The 16,243-nt window shown below is 37.8% G+C and overlaps 1 protein-coding gene across 1 annotated transcript in view; it reads right to left on the reverse strand.

Annotated features, from left to right (window-relative positions):
• NWD2 (NACHT and WD repeat domain containing 2) overlaps positions 1 to 16,243 on the reverse strand; it is a 52,952-nt gene that overhangs the window by 19,134 nt on the left and 17,575 nt on the right. Inside the window, exons 2-3 of the mRNA XM_051619797.1 lie at positions 12,409 to 12,497; positions 8,273 to 8,389 (exon numbers count right to left, since the gene is read on the reverse strand). Of these exons, the coding sequence (XP_051475757.1) occupies positions 8,273 to 8,389; positions 12,409 to 12,497 (206 nt within the window). The remainder of the gene's footprint in view (positions 1 to 8,272; positions 8,390 to 12,408; positions 12,498 to 16,243) is intronic.

Below are 16,243 nucleotides of genomic sequence, written 5' to 3' on the forward strand. Positions count from 1 at the left end.
AAACCATCCAGTTTCTATGTTCCATGGAAAAGCTGTGGGATTAATCTTGTAGCTATTTTCAGTGGGTTATGTTTAAAAAATGGGTAAGCATTTTTAGACCCTAGATTTCAGATTTAGAGGATCAGGGATGATTCAGAGAAAAATACATTCCCAGCCCTAAAGCAGATCAAGGAACTCGTTCACAATAGCTTAATCATTTAATATACCCCGGGCTTGATTCCACTCTGTGTGTATGTGTGTTGTTCAGAGACAAACAACATGGAAAGGGATTTACAGCCTTTGCCTGTTAGTCTGGAGGCTGTGAAGGAATACCAAGGCTTGCTGAGGGGAAAGTTGAATACTACGACTTTAATATTTACTGTTTTGAAGGATTTAAAAAGATATACAGAGCTCTATTTTGACATTCACAAAGAAAGTCTTTCCTGTTGGCCATATCCAGCTAAAACAGGGTTAGTGTACACAGACTTACACTTCACTTCAGACTGATGCCAGCAAATCCTATGGAGCCACCTCTGATACACTGTATAACCCCAAACCCACTTATGCTAGACGGGGTTCTTATTTATATGGGCTTTGAATCAGATACAGAGTGAGAAGAAAATTCATAGTTTGATATTTGTTTATTGGAATATAGTTTATTGGGAGAGTTGGGCTGTTCTGTCACTTCTGATTCCAGCTATTTCTCCTCATTCACTTCAATGCTATACATAGAGCTGCTTCCTTGAGGAAAATTCAATTCTGAAATGTACCAAATACGAATAGCTTCTGCTGAATTTCTGAAGAGCACTGGGTGCTTAGCATTCCTCCTAAGCTGGCTGTTTTACTATAGCCACATTTGACTGACTGTAGCCTCCCTAACTTAAAATGTGTGGCAATTTTCCTGGGAGAGCAAAAGCAAAATGTAGCTCAGGTGTTTCAGAACCTGTACATATTCGGTTTTCACATTAGGAATAAACTCTAAAGTAACACCAGAACTGAAAAGCGAGTCAAAAAGATTCAGGAGAGCTGGAGTAATATAATTTGGAATTTTCTCTGAGCTGAAATATGCTCAGAATTAATTATCAACCATTTGTGCTAAGCAAAGAGAACCAAGTAGCAGTGTACTTCATGGAATGATTAAAGCATGCATTGTACTGTAGGAACAAAAAGATCCAGATATGTAAAAAACATTTCCCTCCTCAATTTACCATATTTAGTCTTCAATTCCAGGGTGATTTAAGGACATGCCAAATACTGCCCATTGCTAATATTCTTTTAAAACCCTACTGAAATCTCAATTTTATAATGCTAGGTCTTTTTAGATAGTTCCTTAATGCTGAAATTAACACACTATCAATAATTTGAGAGGGATAATGTAAATTATGATGTCTGTTCAGAGTAGGTAGAAAATGTTTTTACTATTCTTTGGACCAGGTTATTTTAATGATGGGTGGGGAGAATCTCTTTGGTTTGTATAAACCAAATGATATTTACTCTGCAAACCGCTACGGGCAACAAACAAATGTTTCCTTTCCATTTCTCCCTTTCATTTTTCAATTTTTCAGGACGTAGTCATGGAAGAACAGCAGTTCAGGCAGATCCTGTGTGGTGCTGCAGAGATGGAAAAGAATACCCAAGTGTTGTAACTTGCAGGGCATGTTTGAAGAGAAGTGCAGAGAAGCCTGCCAGTTCTCTCATCTGTACCAAGGTGTAATCAACAAGAGGTTAGTGCTGGATTATTTTTTAGGGAACCCTGATAAACTTATCCTGCAAATAATCACTATAGACTAACGACACCCTAAATAGCTCAAGGCCTTAAGCGATGTCGAGCACTGTAACTGGATTCCTAAATTAGCAGTCTAACTCCCTAGTGCCTCCTTGCTGTTAGCAAAGAAACAGTCATCCAGAAGACAGATATTACTGGAGGTACCTGTATCTTTCTATCAGTTGCTAAGGATGTAGAGAATAGATGAATCCTGTTCATGATCAGTACTAGTTATGGGATGACAATATAACCTTTTCTGTCACTCCACCATCCTGTCTGTATTGACATCTCTTATGAATTTACTAGGAAACATAAGCCATGAAAATGTGAAGGTTCCAGTGATGCACTGAATGTATTTTGTCTTTGGTATTGTTATGCAATGTGGTGTTTAAGCAGTTCACAATTTTATAAATATACTGCATTTCAGTCTCCTCATGTAGATTAGGAAAGAATAATTTCTGCATAAACTTTGTACCCACAGAAATAGTACTTTTCTCGTTATAAATCTTGAAAAATTATTCTGTAGAGCAAAAATAGTAAGATATGTATTTACCCACAGTAAAAGCTGTAAGTTTTTTAATGATCATGTATAATGGGCACTGATTGCAAAAAAACCCAACCAACCAAAAAATCCTAACAAAAAAGGCAAACAACTCCCCTCTGCCTTAATTGCATCGTGTTGATAGAGCTCAGGCAGTAGGTACGAAGGAACTATACATTCCCAAAGACAGTGTCACAGGAAATTTTTTTAGGGCTTCTTCCTCCTTTTTGTTTATGTCTTCATTTGGATTTAGTTGTTTCATATCTGAAGAAAAGCCTATGACTTCCAACTTAAGCACTGCACTAATTAAAATACTGAATTTCATTCCCTCTCCATCTGATATCACAACATAGGCAAAAAGCACCATAAAGAAACACTTTCTAAAATATATCTGCCAGTTAATTCTGAATAGTCCAATTTAATCTCAGATCTCTGAATTAAAATGCAGTAATTGAAAAGTAAGTATAATACCCAGCTGAATGAAGCAGCACATTTCATAGAACTTTCTCAAGAAATGGGAAGTTGCTGAAAGCCTGCAATGGCAAAGTCAGTTTTTAATTACGTTAATAAAAATTAAAACTAATTATGCTTGTTGGAATAGAATAATTTGTCAATTTCTGATGTAAATTACATAAACCACATCTCACTAAGATACAACAGAGCAAAAAAAAAAAGTAGTTTTCCCAGTCTAGTAACTGAGAGAGTTATTACTCTGTTCTGTACTTGGAAAACCTGGAATAAATATTGAAGTCATTGGCTCACTGCAATCTCTTTGCTAACTGTTTTGTTCTGTTTAAAATTTCTGGTTTGTCTTGATCTGCAAAGCACAAACAATCCAGGAGGTTCCTAGAGTGTGTAGATGACAACTTCCTTTTCCAGGCAATTGAGGAACCAACAAAGAGAGGTGCTATGCTGGATCTTGCTCTCACCAACAGGGAAAAGCTGGTGAGGGACGTTAAGCTCAAGGGCAGCCTTGGTTGTAGCGATCATGAAAGATCAAGATCCTCAGGACAACAAGGAGGACTCACAGTAAGCTTACTGCCCTTGACTTTAAGAGGGAAGATTTCAGCCTCTTCAGGGAACTGAGTGTGTCACTCACTCTAGAGAGTGTCATAGGATAATATCTTTGAGGGAAGAGGGGCCCATGAAAGCTAGTTGATATTTAAGAATCACTTTCTCCAGGCCTAAGAGCGATGCATCCCAACAAAGACAAAGGCAGGTAAAAACTCCAGGAGACTGGTGTGAATGAGCAAGCGGCTACTAGAAAAGCTCAAACTTAAGAAGGAAGCATACAGGGGGTGGAACCTAGGGCAGATACCCTGGAAGGATTACAGAGAGGTTGTCCGAGCAGCTAGGGTTCAGGTTAGGAGAGCCAAATCCCAGATGGAATTAAATCTCACCAGGAATGTAAAGAGCAGTAAGAAAAGTTTCTATAGGTATGTTGAGGATAAAAGGACAACCAAGGATATTGTAGGTGCTCTCCTGAAGGAAACAGGAGACCAAGCTATGCAGAATATTGGGAAGGCTGAGGTTCTCAATTACTTCATTGCATCAGTCTTCTATGGCAAGTGCTCCAGCCTCATTGCAAATGCTGCAGCAAGTGAAAGCAGGGACTGGGAGAACAAAGCACCCTCCACTGCAGGAGAAGAACAGGTTCCTGACCATCTAAAGAACCAGAAGGTGCACAAGTCTATGGGACCTGATGGAGTCCATCCACGGGTCGTGAGGGAGCTGGTGGATGCAGCTGCTAAGCCTCTGTCCATCATATTTGAGAGGTCATGGCAGTCTGGTGAGGTTCCTGCTGGTTGGAAGAAAGGGAACATCGCCCCTATTTTTAAAATGGGGAAAAAGGAACACCTGGGGAACTACAGGCTGGTCAGTCTCACCTCTGTGCCTGGCAAGGTCATGGAGTAGATCCTTCTGGAAAATCTGCTAAGGCACAGGGCAAATAAGGAGGTGATTGGTGACAGCCAGCATGGCTTCACTAAGGGCAAGTCATGCCTGACCAGTCTGGTGACCTTCTATGACAAGGCTAGAGAGATGGTGGATGGTGGCAGAGCAACTGGCATCATCTACCTGGATTTGTGCAAAGCTTTTAACACTGTCCCATGTGACATCCTAGTCTCCAAACTTGACAAGACATGGATTTGATAGATGGACCACTTGGTGGGTAAGAGAATAGCTGGATGGCTGTACCCAGAGAGTTGTGGTCAATGCCTCAGTGTCCAAGTGGAGGCAGGTGATGAGTCGTGTTCTTCAGGGGTCTCTATTGGGACCAGTGCTGTTCAATATCATTGTTGGAGACATGGACAGTGGAATTAAGTATATCCTCAGCAAGTCTGCTGATCATACCATGCTGTGAGGAGTAGCTGACACCCTAGAGGGAAGGGAGGCCACCCAGAGGGACCTTGACAGGCTGGAGAGGTGGGCCAATGCCAACCTCATGAAGTTCAACAAGGCCAAGTGCAAGGACCTGCACCTGGGTTGATGCAACCCCAGGCACAAATACAGGCTGGGGGGAGACTGGCTACAGAGCAGTCCTGAGGAAAAGGACTTGGGGATGGTAGTTAGTGAGAAGCTTAACATGAGCTGCCAGTGTGCAGGGGAGCCCATAGGGCCAAACAGATCCTGGGCTGCATCAAAAAAGTGTGGCCAGCAGTGCCAGGGAGGTGATTCTGCCCCTCTACTCTGCTCTGGTGAGGCTGCACCTGGAGTACTGTGTACAGCTCTGGAGCTCTGAGCACAGGAAAGACATGGAGCTGTTGGAGGGGGTCCAAAGAAGGGCCACCAAGATGATCAAAGGGCTGGAGCACCTCTGCTATGAAGACAGGCTGAGATAGTTGGGGCTATTCAGCCTGGAGAAGAGAAGGCTCCAGGGAGACCTTATAGTGACTTTCCAGTACCTGAAGGGAGCCTACAGGAAAGCTGGGGAGGGGCTCTTCACCAGAGAGGGAAGTGATAGAAGAAGTGGTAATGGTTTTAAACTGAAAGAGGGGAGATTTAGGTTAAACATCAGGAAGAAATTCTTCACCATGAGGGTAGTAAGGTGCTGGAACAGGTTGCCCAGGGAGGTTGTTGATGGCCCCTCCCTGGAGGTGTTTAAGGCCGAGTTGGACAAGTCTTTGTGTGTGGTCTAGTGTGAGGTGTTCTTGCTTGTAGTAGGGAAATTGGAACCTGACAATCTTTAAGGTCCCTTCCAACCATAACCATTCTACGATTCTATGATTTCTTTCCTTAGTATCAGACAAGCAGTTCTTAACAGCTTCAAAATTCTGAGCTGCTAAAATACGCAGCAGCGTTTCAAGATGAGGTTTCTTTCACTCTCAGAGATTTTAGAACATCCATGTCTAAAAACATTTGGTGTTGCTACCGGAAAAACACCATGTCTTTCTGTTCCAACTCTGTTTTTTCATCAAAGGGAAGATAAAAAGTAGAAAAATAAACATAGAAAACTAAATTTAGTCACATAAGATGGAAGCTACCCAAGTTCTCTAGAGGTCAGGGCCAGTGTATACTCTTGAAAAACAGTGTCATGACAGCATCAAACCCAGGAAGGCCTTTGTTCCCTAGGGCTCTGAAGCTAAGTAACAGTGAGGCAAGCAGATGAACGAAACAGAACTGGCAAGATGGTTGTAAGGGTGTGATAAAAGTACAGAATAACACATGCTGCAGTTTGCTCTTTGTCTAATCTTTGGCAAGAAGAGAGATGATCTCCAGCCTTCAAAGAGGCAGTGTTTTGTATCCCTTCTGTCCCCATGGGATTCTGTGGTTTCAGTTTCCTAAATCTTTAAAATTCTTCCCTTAAAAAAGTAATAATCAAGGACTTGCTGTTTTTCTGAACTCTTCCCTGCCTTATTTTGATATCTGAGGATCACTGTTCACTTAGCTACATTTAGGTATAGAGGAGAGATCTACCTTTTCTGAATTATTTTCTTAGCAGATATAGTATAGGAAATTTGGAATAGCAAAAATGATTTTCCATTGAAGTCTAACATCAAAACATGGGTTACTAAGTTGGAATTAAAGCTGTCAAAGGAGAGTGGCAGGTGTCCTTTGATGTCTGAGTGACAGGCATTTCCACTACCCCCACTACCCTTCCAGTTGCAATAAACAAGTGTCTATGGAGAGGACAATCAGTATATCACTAGTAAACAGAAGCAATGTTTTTTTGCTTTTAGACCAATCTAATTTAGTGAAACTTACACTAACAATTAGGATAATAATTGACAAAAGTAGTTAAGGAGTATTAGGCATATTTACTTGAAAACATTCAGTCTGACAGATAGATACGGAATAAGTCTGTCTGCTCTGGTACTTTTACAGCACTAGAATGAAACTGGAACTGAATTTATCTAAGGAAGGATATTTATATTTTTCTCTTCAAGCACTTTGTCTTAAAATAATGTCTTATTAAACAGAAATTAAGAGTTTTGTAGAGACTTATTTAACTTGAGACTTATCCTAATATCTCTTCAGTCCTACAACTATGCATAGAAAAGTAATTCTCATATATCCTCCACTTACTTCTCACAAATATGGAACCTCAAGACAGCTCGTAAAGAATTAAATATGTTTTGGAATAATGTAAATATTTATCTTTTAGAGAAGTATTCTTGATGATATAAAATACTACTAATTTTGGCTGGTTTTGTACTTTCACTGAAGTCTCCCTTGCACATATTATTTCTCATACACAAAATAAGCCCACATTCTTCCCAAATTATTTTGTCTTATCTTCTGATGCTTTAACAGATGCTGTTAGGTATGCAGTATATGCCGCTGAGTAGCCAATCTCTTTAGAGATTCTCCATCTAGATCTACCCAGAAAGGTATATTCTTCACAAATAAAAAGGATATGCTACTCTCCAAGCAGCTGAGAAAAGGCATTGATCAAAAGTAATATATTTTTTGTCTATGCGCTGGAAATTAATACTGAATATTACCATGCAATAAACTGGTCTTTAAATATTTTTCAAGTTAACTACATTAATCTTAAAACATGCTACAAATCTTTCAAAGCAAAGAAGACAGAGAAAAAAGTACACTACTGTAAATTGTGTATTTAATATAAAATCAGTAACAGCAGAATCTTTTCCACATGATTCACTGGAAGAGGGAAGAGCATACCTGGCAGGACTTAATATATACAGCCTACATACAGCCTACACAATTTTTCAGAACCCTACACAGTTTTTGGCATGACTTCATAAATTCATACTGCTTCAGCTGTAAAAGCTGTGAGGGGTAGCTAAAGATCATTTAACTTGATGTAAAACAACAGGTTAATCTACAGAAAACCACCTCTCTCACATGAAAATAAATATATAAAGCTTTATAAACCACTCTTGTAAAAGTGGTTCAGTCATTCCTTAGGCCCAACAGGAAAAGTCAGTGAGGATCTCTTTTTTTTTTTTTTTTTTTGCCAGCTTTACTGATGCCTGAAGAATCCTAAAAGCAATGCTTATTCTGGCAACAGTAAATAAAAGACAAAAAGAGTCACAGCCTCCTCAGGTTGTCACTGACCTCCAGTCTTTTCACATTCTAATACCTAGCATCCTAACTTGTCCTGGGTTTACAACACAAAACATCAAAATGCAGATCAGAGCAGATAGTTATTCACTGCCACTGTACTTTTGTAAGCAAGTCCTTCTAGGCCAGCCAATAATGCTTATGTGAAAAGTGCCAAGAATTAATTAATTGCAGCTATCTGTTGTAATAGTAGTACAGTCATACCTTGTGGCTTCTAAAACCATCTTGCCATGGGGACTCGTGAGAGAACCTTCTCTCTTCTCCACAAATACTAAACAATCACTGTTAACCTACAGTACTATATAGGGAAACATTTGGATGCAGTACAGCAAATGTACAGCAAGGAATAACAAATACTTTAGAAAGCAGAAAATAATACGTTTGTTACTGAATCATACATGTTAGGATAGCTAACGTTATATTAGTGTTGTAAAGTAAAACATTATTTTTATACCCACAACAAAACATGGACCTGCAGAACTTTTCAAGCAATCTTCTAACAGCTTCATACGAGTCTTCTGCAGCTCAGGACTGTCCCATTCGTCTGCTTCAACTCCCCAGTATAAGTCTATGACCTGGAAAATGGGAATGCAACATTGTTACTTTATCATATGCCCTTTCTACCAAATTAAAAATTAGCTTTGTCAACATTTCGTGTACTGCTAAGCATTGCTCTCTGGTGCAGTAAAAGGCAACAAAGTCTATATCCAGTCCTTACACAGACTGGCAGGGTTTCCTTAGTTAAATGAAAACTCAAGTCTCTTATTTTCCCTCTCAGATAGTCCCTCCCGGGACAGTGTCTCATTTCATATTCATTATTTTTTTTCTGGCAGACATTAGCATGACAAGACCTTGATTTGATGTAGTCTTTATTTGCTACTGAATTGCATATAATGGATAAGTAAGAATAATGACAAAAGCATTGATAAAATCCAGGCTCCATGGAAATTAATGAGAGTTTTGCTGCAGATCACAGTCGAGACCATGACTTGACAGACACCGCATGTCACTTGTATCCACAGGATATCAACTTATGCTGTGCACAAGGCTCAAAAGGAAGAATATGTATGGTTCTGTAATATCATACTTCCTTTGTTAGCTGGTCTCTGTTACTCTGGAAGCAGAGATTGTATAGATATGCAATGGCAGACAGCTTGCTGTCCAGCCTTTCATCTGCAGCTACAGACTCAGTTTTGTGATGCTAATTAGTTGCAAACAAACTCCTCGAAGAAACTGGAATATGAATGTTAAATTTATTTGAAGAAATTTAGTAATGAAATGTGATTTCACTACACATTTTAACTAAAAGGCTGAATTCTTACTGTGGAAAATGGAATTTAAAAGAATGGGAATCATACATCTGCATTTCTTCTGGAATAAACTTTACAGTATATGCTACTACTCTCTCATTTAAGCTACTATTGATTCTCAACGTCATGTATGTATCTTGAACAAAAAGAAGTCTAAATGGATAGTTTAAAAAGTAATCAAAATTGTATTAAAACATTAATATATTATAATATTCTTTACGGTAATATTCTTTGGACTCTGGAAGCACTCTGCTGTCTTCCTAAGAAGCAGAATCACAATATTAAGTGTTGATCATAAAATCAGTCTGATGACGTAATATAAGAAATAATAATGGATTGATATAAAAGTAAAATTCACCAGTTTACAGCTGGTTTATCTCCTTGGAAAATTTCTCAGAACATCTAATGCCAAGGCTTAAAACCTAATTCTAGAAGTATTTATGCCCATGTTTAGTTTCACTACCAACAGCTTCACTGGTTATTTCTGCCAGAATTGTTTGGGATGCGTGTCAGTGTTTGCTGGAGTAGGCACACTGCTGCCAAACATGAGAGGTAATCTACTGTCTGACTGATGATGAGTGAAATAGCCCAATGTATAGAATGCATTGTAGCTTACATCACCAACAAAATAGACATAATATCTTTATTTTTTGCAGAAAGTCTGTTCCAAAACTTCGCCAGAACAAGCGTCTCTGCTTTACAAAACTGTGTCTGAAACAGCCTTCCTGTTTTCCTCATTTGCACTGATTATTTCTCTGTCGTTATCTCTTAGTTTCATTAGGGAAAAGGTGTTCCCTTTTCCCTCTCTCCCTTCTGTTATTTATCTATGTGACTTCATTATTGAACTTCACATTGTATTCAGCTGACTGATTACTTGAATGATGTATGATAGAGCTTAAGTATTCTAGTCATAAAATTAGAGCATCTTAGCATACAATGAAAAAATATTTTTAATTAATTATTGGTTCAATTAATCTATTGTGCTGCATCTGAAACATAAAAGCAATTTCTATTTTAATTAACTGTTCAGAAATCATGCTAGTTCTGTAAAAATGAAGAAGAAATCCTCTGGAATATCAGATACTGTAGGGGTTCAGTAGACGTCTTCCATGTGTTGTAATGCCAGAGACTGTTTGATGGGGTAACACAGCTTTAGCACACAGTATCTTAACATGTTATGATTTTGTCCTGCAAGAGGAAGTATTTGAGCCAACAAGAAACCAAGAATTTAAAAATGAGGGGCTTATTGGTTATTCTTTATGATAATTAAAATAAATTGGATTTGTAAAATTAAAGAAACAGAACAAGAAGGCAACTGTGTCTGATGCTGAAGGATGTTTTTACTTATACTTGGAAAAACTGTGTGACAAACACCCACTCTGAGTTTCAGAAAGGTAGCCAGAGTGAGATGACAACCAGTGCTCTGTGCGTGAGCTACTTACACACTGTGGCCTAACACTGGTGTAGGTCAGTTCCATACTAGCCACCTAACAAAGACTTTTCATTCATAAATCAGTGTTTCTGCTATGTACAGGAAAATATAAATTTATCCTTGTATCTTAAAAGTATAAAATACTTTCTTGATACAAATGCACTAAAAACTGTGTCGTTTTGATTTTGCACGCTAACCTAAGAAACTCAGTGCATCAAGAACAGAAAAAGTTTTTATGAAGTCCATCTCAGAGGCTGCTCCAAAATACTTTACTACTGTCCCTTGGTAATTTTTTGTACAAGTTTTCCTATTGTGATACATTTCCAGGTGTTTTCAGAAATGTGTTAAAGGAGCTGTCTCTCATGTCACATAAGGATACTCCCCGTGTTGAAACTATGTAATAAAATAATTTGCTTCCATGAATATAAAGTAGAGTATACTTAATTATTCCTCCTCTAGAGACTACGTTATAATCCACTTAAATACGTTTCCTCTCGCAAAAAATTCAATGGATTATGATCTATTTGGAAGAGACCCTTATCCTCGTGTCACTGAGATGTCTTCTCAAAGATGACTGAGAAATAAAGAGTTTATATTTTCCACTAATATCACATAATTGTAACAGGAGAAAAAAGCTTTATTATTTCAATATCTTTTGCAATTCCTTTCATGTACCACTGCAGCTGGGACTTCCCAATCAGCTGATGAGCTAAGACCTTCAGATGAAATTCTTTTATGCCCATAATCAAAAAATCACTCTGGAATTTACTACAACGCAGACTCAGCAGCTCCACTGTGACTCAGGAAATTAAACCCAAATATCCTAATTTAAGAACTTGTTATTTTGATTAAAAACCAGCTGCATGGGCATCAAGAAAAATATGCTGGGAGGAACAGGATGTTCCATAAAGGGCATTAGCTGTTTCCAAGTAAGCTCCACACTGGGCTGATGAGTTTTTGGGGTCACTAAAACTGGAGGTTTATACTAGTATGTGAGGAAGGCCTGAGGATACTGAATTCTGGTAGAACCAGAATTCTGGTAAAATTGAACTACATTTGTACAATATCACGCACTGTATTTGTTCCTCTTTGCAGAGAGCCAGTTTCAGGCCTGCTGACATATACAAGACTTTATCAGTATTTACCTAATTGACAAGTACCAGTGGCTTTAACTGTGAAGCGAAACTTGTGCGTTTCAAGTCAAACGCAACCATACTCATTACCGATTGGCTCTTACCAAAGATGAAACATGAAAACACAACTGACTGATGCAATAGGGACTTGACAAATGACACTGAAGGAAGCAAATTCCATAGCATGTAATCACAATAGAAATGTTCCACATTTGATTATTTTTGGTAATCAGTTTCAGTATTCACCTGGTTAAACTATTCTTCACATTATAGTGGAAGACAAACCCGTAGTTAGAGTAGATATAACAATTGTGTGAATATACAGATGGTGAAACTTCAGTGACGATTACATGAAATTAAAGAAAAGGTTGCATTAACTTAAGTATGATTTCTAGAAGTACAACATGGTAATTTCTTCTTAAATAGTTCAAATATCTAAAATAGGGCTGGTTTCATTAAATTTTTAATGTGAAAGTCATCAGTTTGTTGCCATATTGCTTTTACCACCAGTGCACTGTTGCATTGTAAAACCATGGTTTTTTTTCATCTATTCAGAATTCACCTCAAAAAGGCCTGTAAAATAATTTAAGCATGATTGACACCTGAAATACATTTTTTGCAATTTTCTATTTTACCAATGAGATATTAAAAATGTGATCTATTCTAAATAGCGTTAATTTCAAGAAAAAGTAATGCAAAATTCAACACAACAAACCTACCTGAAATTCTAGCCCATAGTTTTCCCTGCAGAATTCTCTCAGCTTAGGATACACATGTTCTCTTAGGGCGTTCCTTTCTGCTATTGTATCTGTGTTGGGGAAAAAGATGTTATTAACAATATTTATATGAACACTCTTCTTATAGTCAGAGATACAGATTTATCACACAAAAAAGATCCCTTGTAACACACACACAAACCTAATGAAAATAAAGTGCTGGGATTTAATCTCAAAACAGTATATTTTTAATTGGAAAACATTTATGTATTTGTATGTGCAACAATAGGCTTCATACCCATCTTAATATTTCAGTATATTTTAATTCCATGCAGCTACATTAATTCTGTAATTCAGCAATTAGAATTTCTTTATCAGTTTGACTTCTATTTAATTTTTAGGAAGCGGAATTTTACTAAATAGAAACACCAAGGAAAAAAGAGCTATACCATAGATAAAACAGATCTGTACTTAGAAATAAAACAATAACATGGATTAATGGCATTGTGACAAACACTATCACTTTCTTCACCATCTTTAATCTGATAGTATCTTAAAAGGAAGAAAGCTGTTAATAGCTTTATCTATGGTACCTTTTGGTCCAGGTGATTCCTACCATCATACTAAAGGCACAGTTCTGACATCACATTATTCTCATCATACAAAATTACATCTTTTGATAACCAAGTACAGTATGCCAGTGATGCCAATATTATCAAGTCCTGTTTGTCCAAGTTAATCTGGACACATTTTTATAAAACATATCACTTGAGCAATACAGAGTCAAATTTGAAATCTTGCATAGAATAGATTGTACTGTATCTCCCAGCAAGACTAAGATACGCAATATATTTTGCTAGGTCTAAACTGTGACCAGTGCTGACTGAGATAAGATATTTTCAAAAATCAGACCAAACTGTTTTAAACTGCTACATCTGAGCCCCACATGATGAAAAATAGTGTTGACTTATGAATGATTGAAAACCTCTACAGCAGTTAAAGCGATATTTGTATAACTGTACTGAAAGAAAACAAAGGGTTAAAACTGATTTCACAATCCCATTGTTGTAAACCAGAGATATGTGTACAAGTATAACAGTTTTTTGTTTATCAGAGCCCCAGCTGATACATGTAAGTCTGTTCATAGAATCATGGTCACAGATTTATATTTCTTCTTATTTTGACAATTCCAGGACAGTGTGAAATCCATCATTTAATCATTACACCAAAATCTGAATATCCTTCTTAATACTAAGTAGTCCTTTAAAATATCACATAAATGTGTGCTATAATTACCATTTATCTTTATAAACAGAAAACAATCCAGAACACCTCCAGAGAAATTATTTCTTATGAAATCAAAGTAAAAAGGCTGTACCACAAAGGCTCAAAAGCACAGCCATGAATGTAATCCAATTTATGTGAATTACCACAGTTTTTCCTTCACAAACTTTTAATGGAGAAAAACATAAAAGGTTAATAGTTATCACAAAACATCCTCCCTAAGCGCAACACTATTATATATTTATGATTTAATGTTTTAAAATACACTAACTATGCTAATGCGTTCTAAAGACAAAGAACACTCTAGAAGTCTTAGTCAAGATCTTGCTCCATTGCGAAGTTTTCATTTGCCTCTGGGCATGCCACTCAAGGCAAGATACTAAATTTGCATTGCACAGCTTATATATGTCCAATTTGAACACTGAAAATAGGACAGAACCTGCTCTGGATTACATTCGGAGGAGCAAGTTCTTTCTCCTCACTTCCCTCTTGGGAAGTTACCACCCTCCTTTCCTGGGCACTGAAGGGGCTGCAGCCAGAGTGCTGTGCTCAGCTCTGAGCACCCCAAATCAGGAGGATGGGGAGGAAACTGAGAGGCTTCTGAGATGGTCAGGGGCCAACAGCATGTAGCCTACAAGGAGAGACTGAGGGATGTGGGTTTGTTAAGTTTGACAAAGAGTGTAAGGGGGACCTAACCACCTACAACTACTTCTAAGACACTTATAAAGATGGTAGAGCCAAGCTTTTTGTGGAATTGTCAGATAGTACAATAAAGGCAAAGACAATGTATTACAGCTTGGAAAGTTTGGGTTGGACAATAGGAGAAGCTCCTCTGTTCGTGAACTCTAGACAAATTAATGATTGACCAAGTTCCTGTTGGCAGCGCTTCAACTGGGAGGTAAACCAGATGACTTTCTGAGTTCCCCCTGCAACCAGCAGTGATTCTGTTTGTCAGAAAAACCTGCAGATTTATCTTAGTCCTCCAGCTCCTTGCACAGTGCCTGGGAAGACTTTTGCTACTGCTTTGGCCAGTGGGAGCAAAACTGTAGAGTAAAACAGCTGGTGCCTAGGACCCAGTGTCCATGCCATATGTATTCCAAGGAATTCTACTTTGGATTGGGCTCAATCATCATACATATTTGGGGTGCATTAAGTGAGATCCTGGAGTTGTCTTCTCAGTTTTCATCCTAAAGGAACCCAGTTCACACACACCAAGACTGCTCTTGATGTGAATCACAGTATGTTAGATAACGATGATCAAGAGATTCACCTAAACAAGGTACTCCAGATCTGAACACAGAGGCACCCTACAAATATTTAGGAAGAATGCTCTCAACCCAAAGCTGTCAAAGTTAGTACATGAGGAGTAGAGGGACAGATGAGTTGCTACCTCCTTGGGATCTACAGTCATTAATTATCTCTCATACTTTAGTGCCTAAGTCAACCTTTTCTTGCAGAATGCACTACACAGCTAACAAGGCTAATTAGCCAGAGAGTTGCACTGTGCCAATGCAGCAGTATTATTTTGGCTCCAAGCAACTTTCCTCAGTGCCACCTTGGAATTACTGTACTGCATGGTGGTGTTGTACCTTGTGCTAAAAGCTACCTGTGTACTCTGCTTCATTTGAAACATTTCCCCTTTTTTTTTTTTTTTTTACCTTCACAGTAACTGAGGACTGTGGATCAGGCAGTGACAGAAGACCATATATTTTATACTCTTTGCCTTAACAAATTAATTTTCATATGCAAGTCTATGAAAACACAGAGCATCATATCTTCACAATTGAGTAGAATAATCTCTGTTGAAAACGAACTTACTTCTGAGTTACTGAGCTAAAACAAAATTATTCTTGCCTCTAAACTGAAATTAATGATGACACAGCTTTGTTGTTAAGGAAGCAATAATTTCCAGTCACTTTTGCAGTTACTTAAATGATCAATGTGACAGCGGACAGAAAACTCTTACTAGGAAACTAAAATAGGCAAAGTTGCAGGAACAAAAAAATATTTGGAAAAGGGCAGAAGAGCAAAAATGATTGAATGATAAATGGAAAATATGTTGTCTGAGGTATACAACACATAAAACCGTATTCTGCTGCATTCCAGTTATATTCATAGGAGTTGAACTGCAGAACCCCACTGGCTCTAATTTTAGAATATGGTGCTGTTCCCTCCAGCATAACTTGTAGGGACTTGTACAGAAAAAGAAACAACACACTGCAAGAGTAGGGCTACATTTCTAATACATTTTAAATGAAACAGAAAGAGATAAAACATTTCTTCAACTAGAACTGTGTTTTGGATATGACACTTGGCATACCCATAATGTATTTTTATTCCTACCTTAAATCTTCAAATGAAATATGCTCATCTACTTGGAATTTGAGTCTGATGCTTATATTAATGAATTTCAAAAATTCCTGTATTTGTAATAAGTTGCAGGAAGGAAACAGAAGTGCATATAGTTAAGATGAACTACAGAAATTAGTATGGATACCAGATAAGATGGATTAATTAAATAAAATGTAATGTGATTTACAGTGACAGCAAATCT

The sequence above is a fragment of the Apus apus genome, chromosome 4, assembly GCF_020740795.1.
Source record: "Apus apus isolate bApuApu2 chromosome 4, bApuApu2.pri.cur, whole genome shotgun sequence".
NCBI lineage: Eukaryota > Metazoa > Chordata > Aves > Apodiformes > Apodidae > Apus > Apus apus.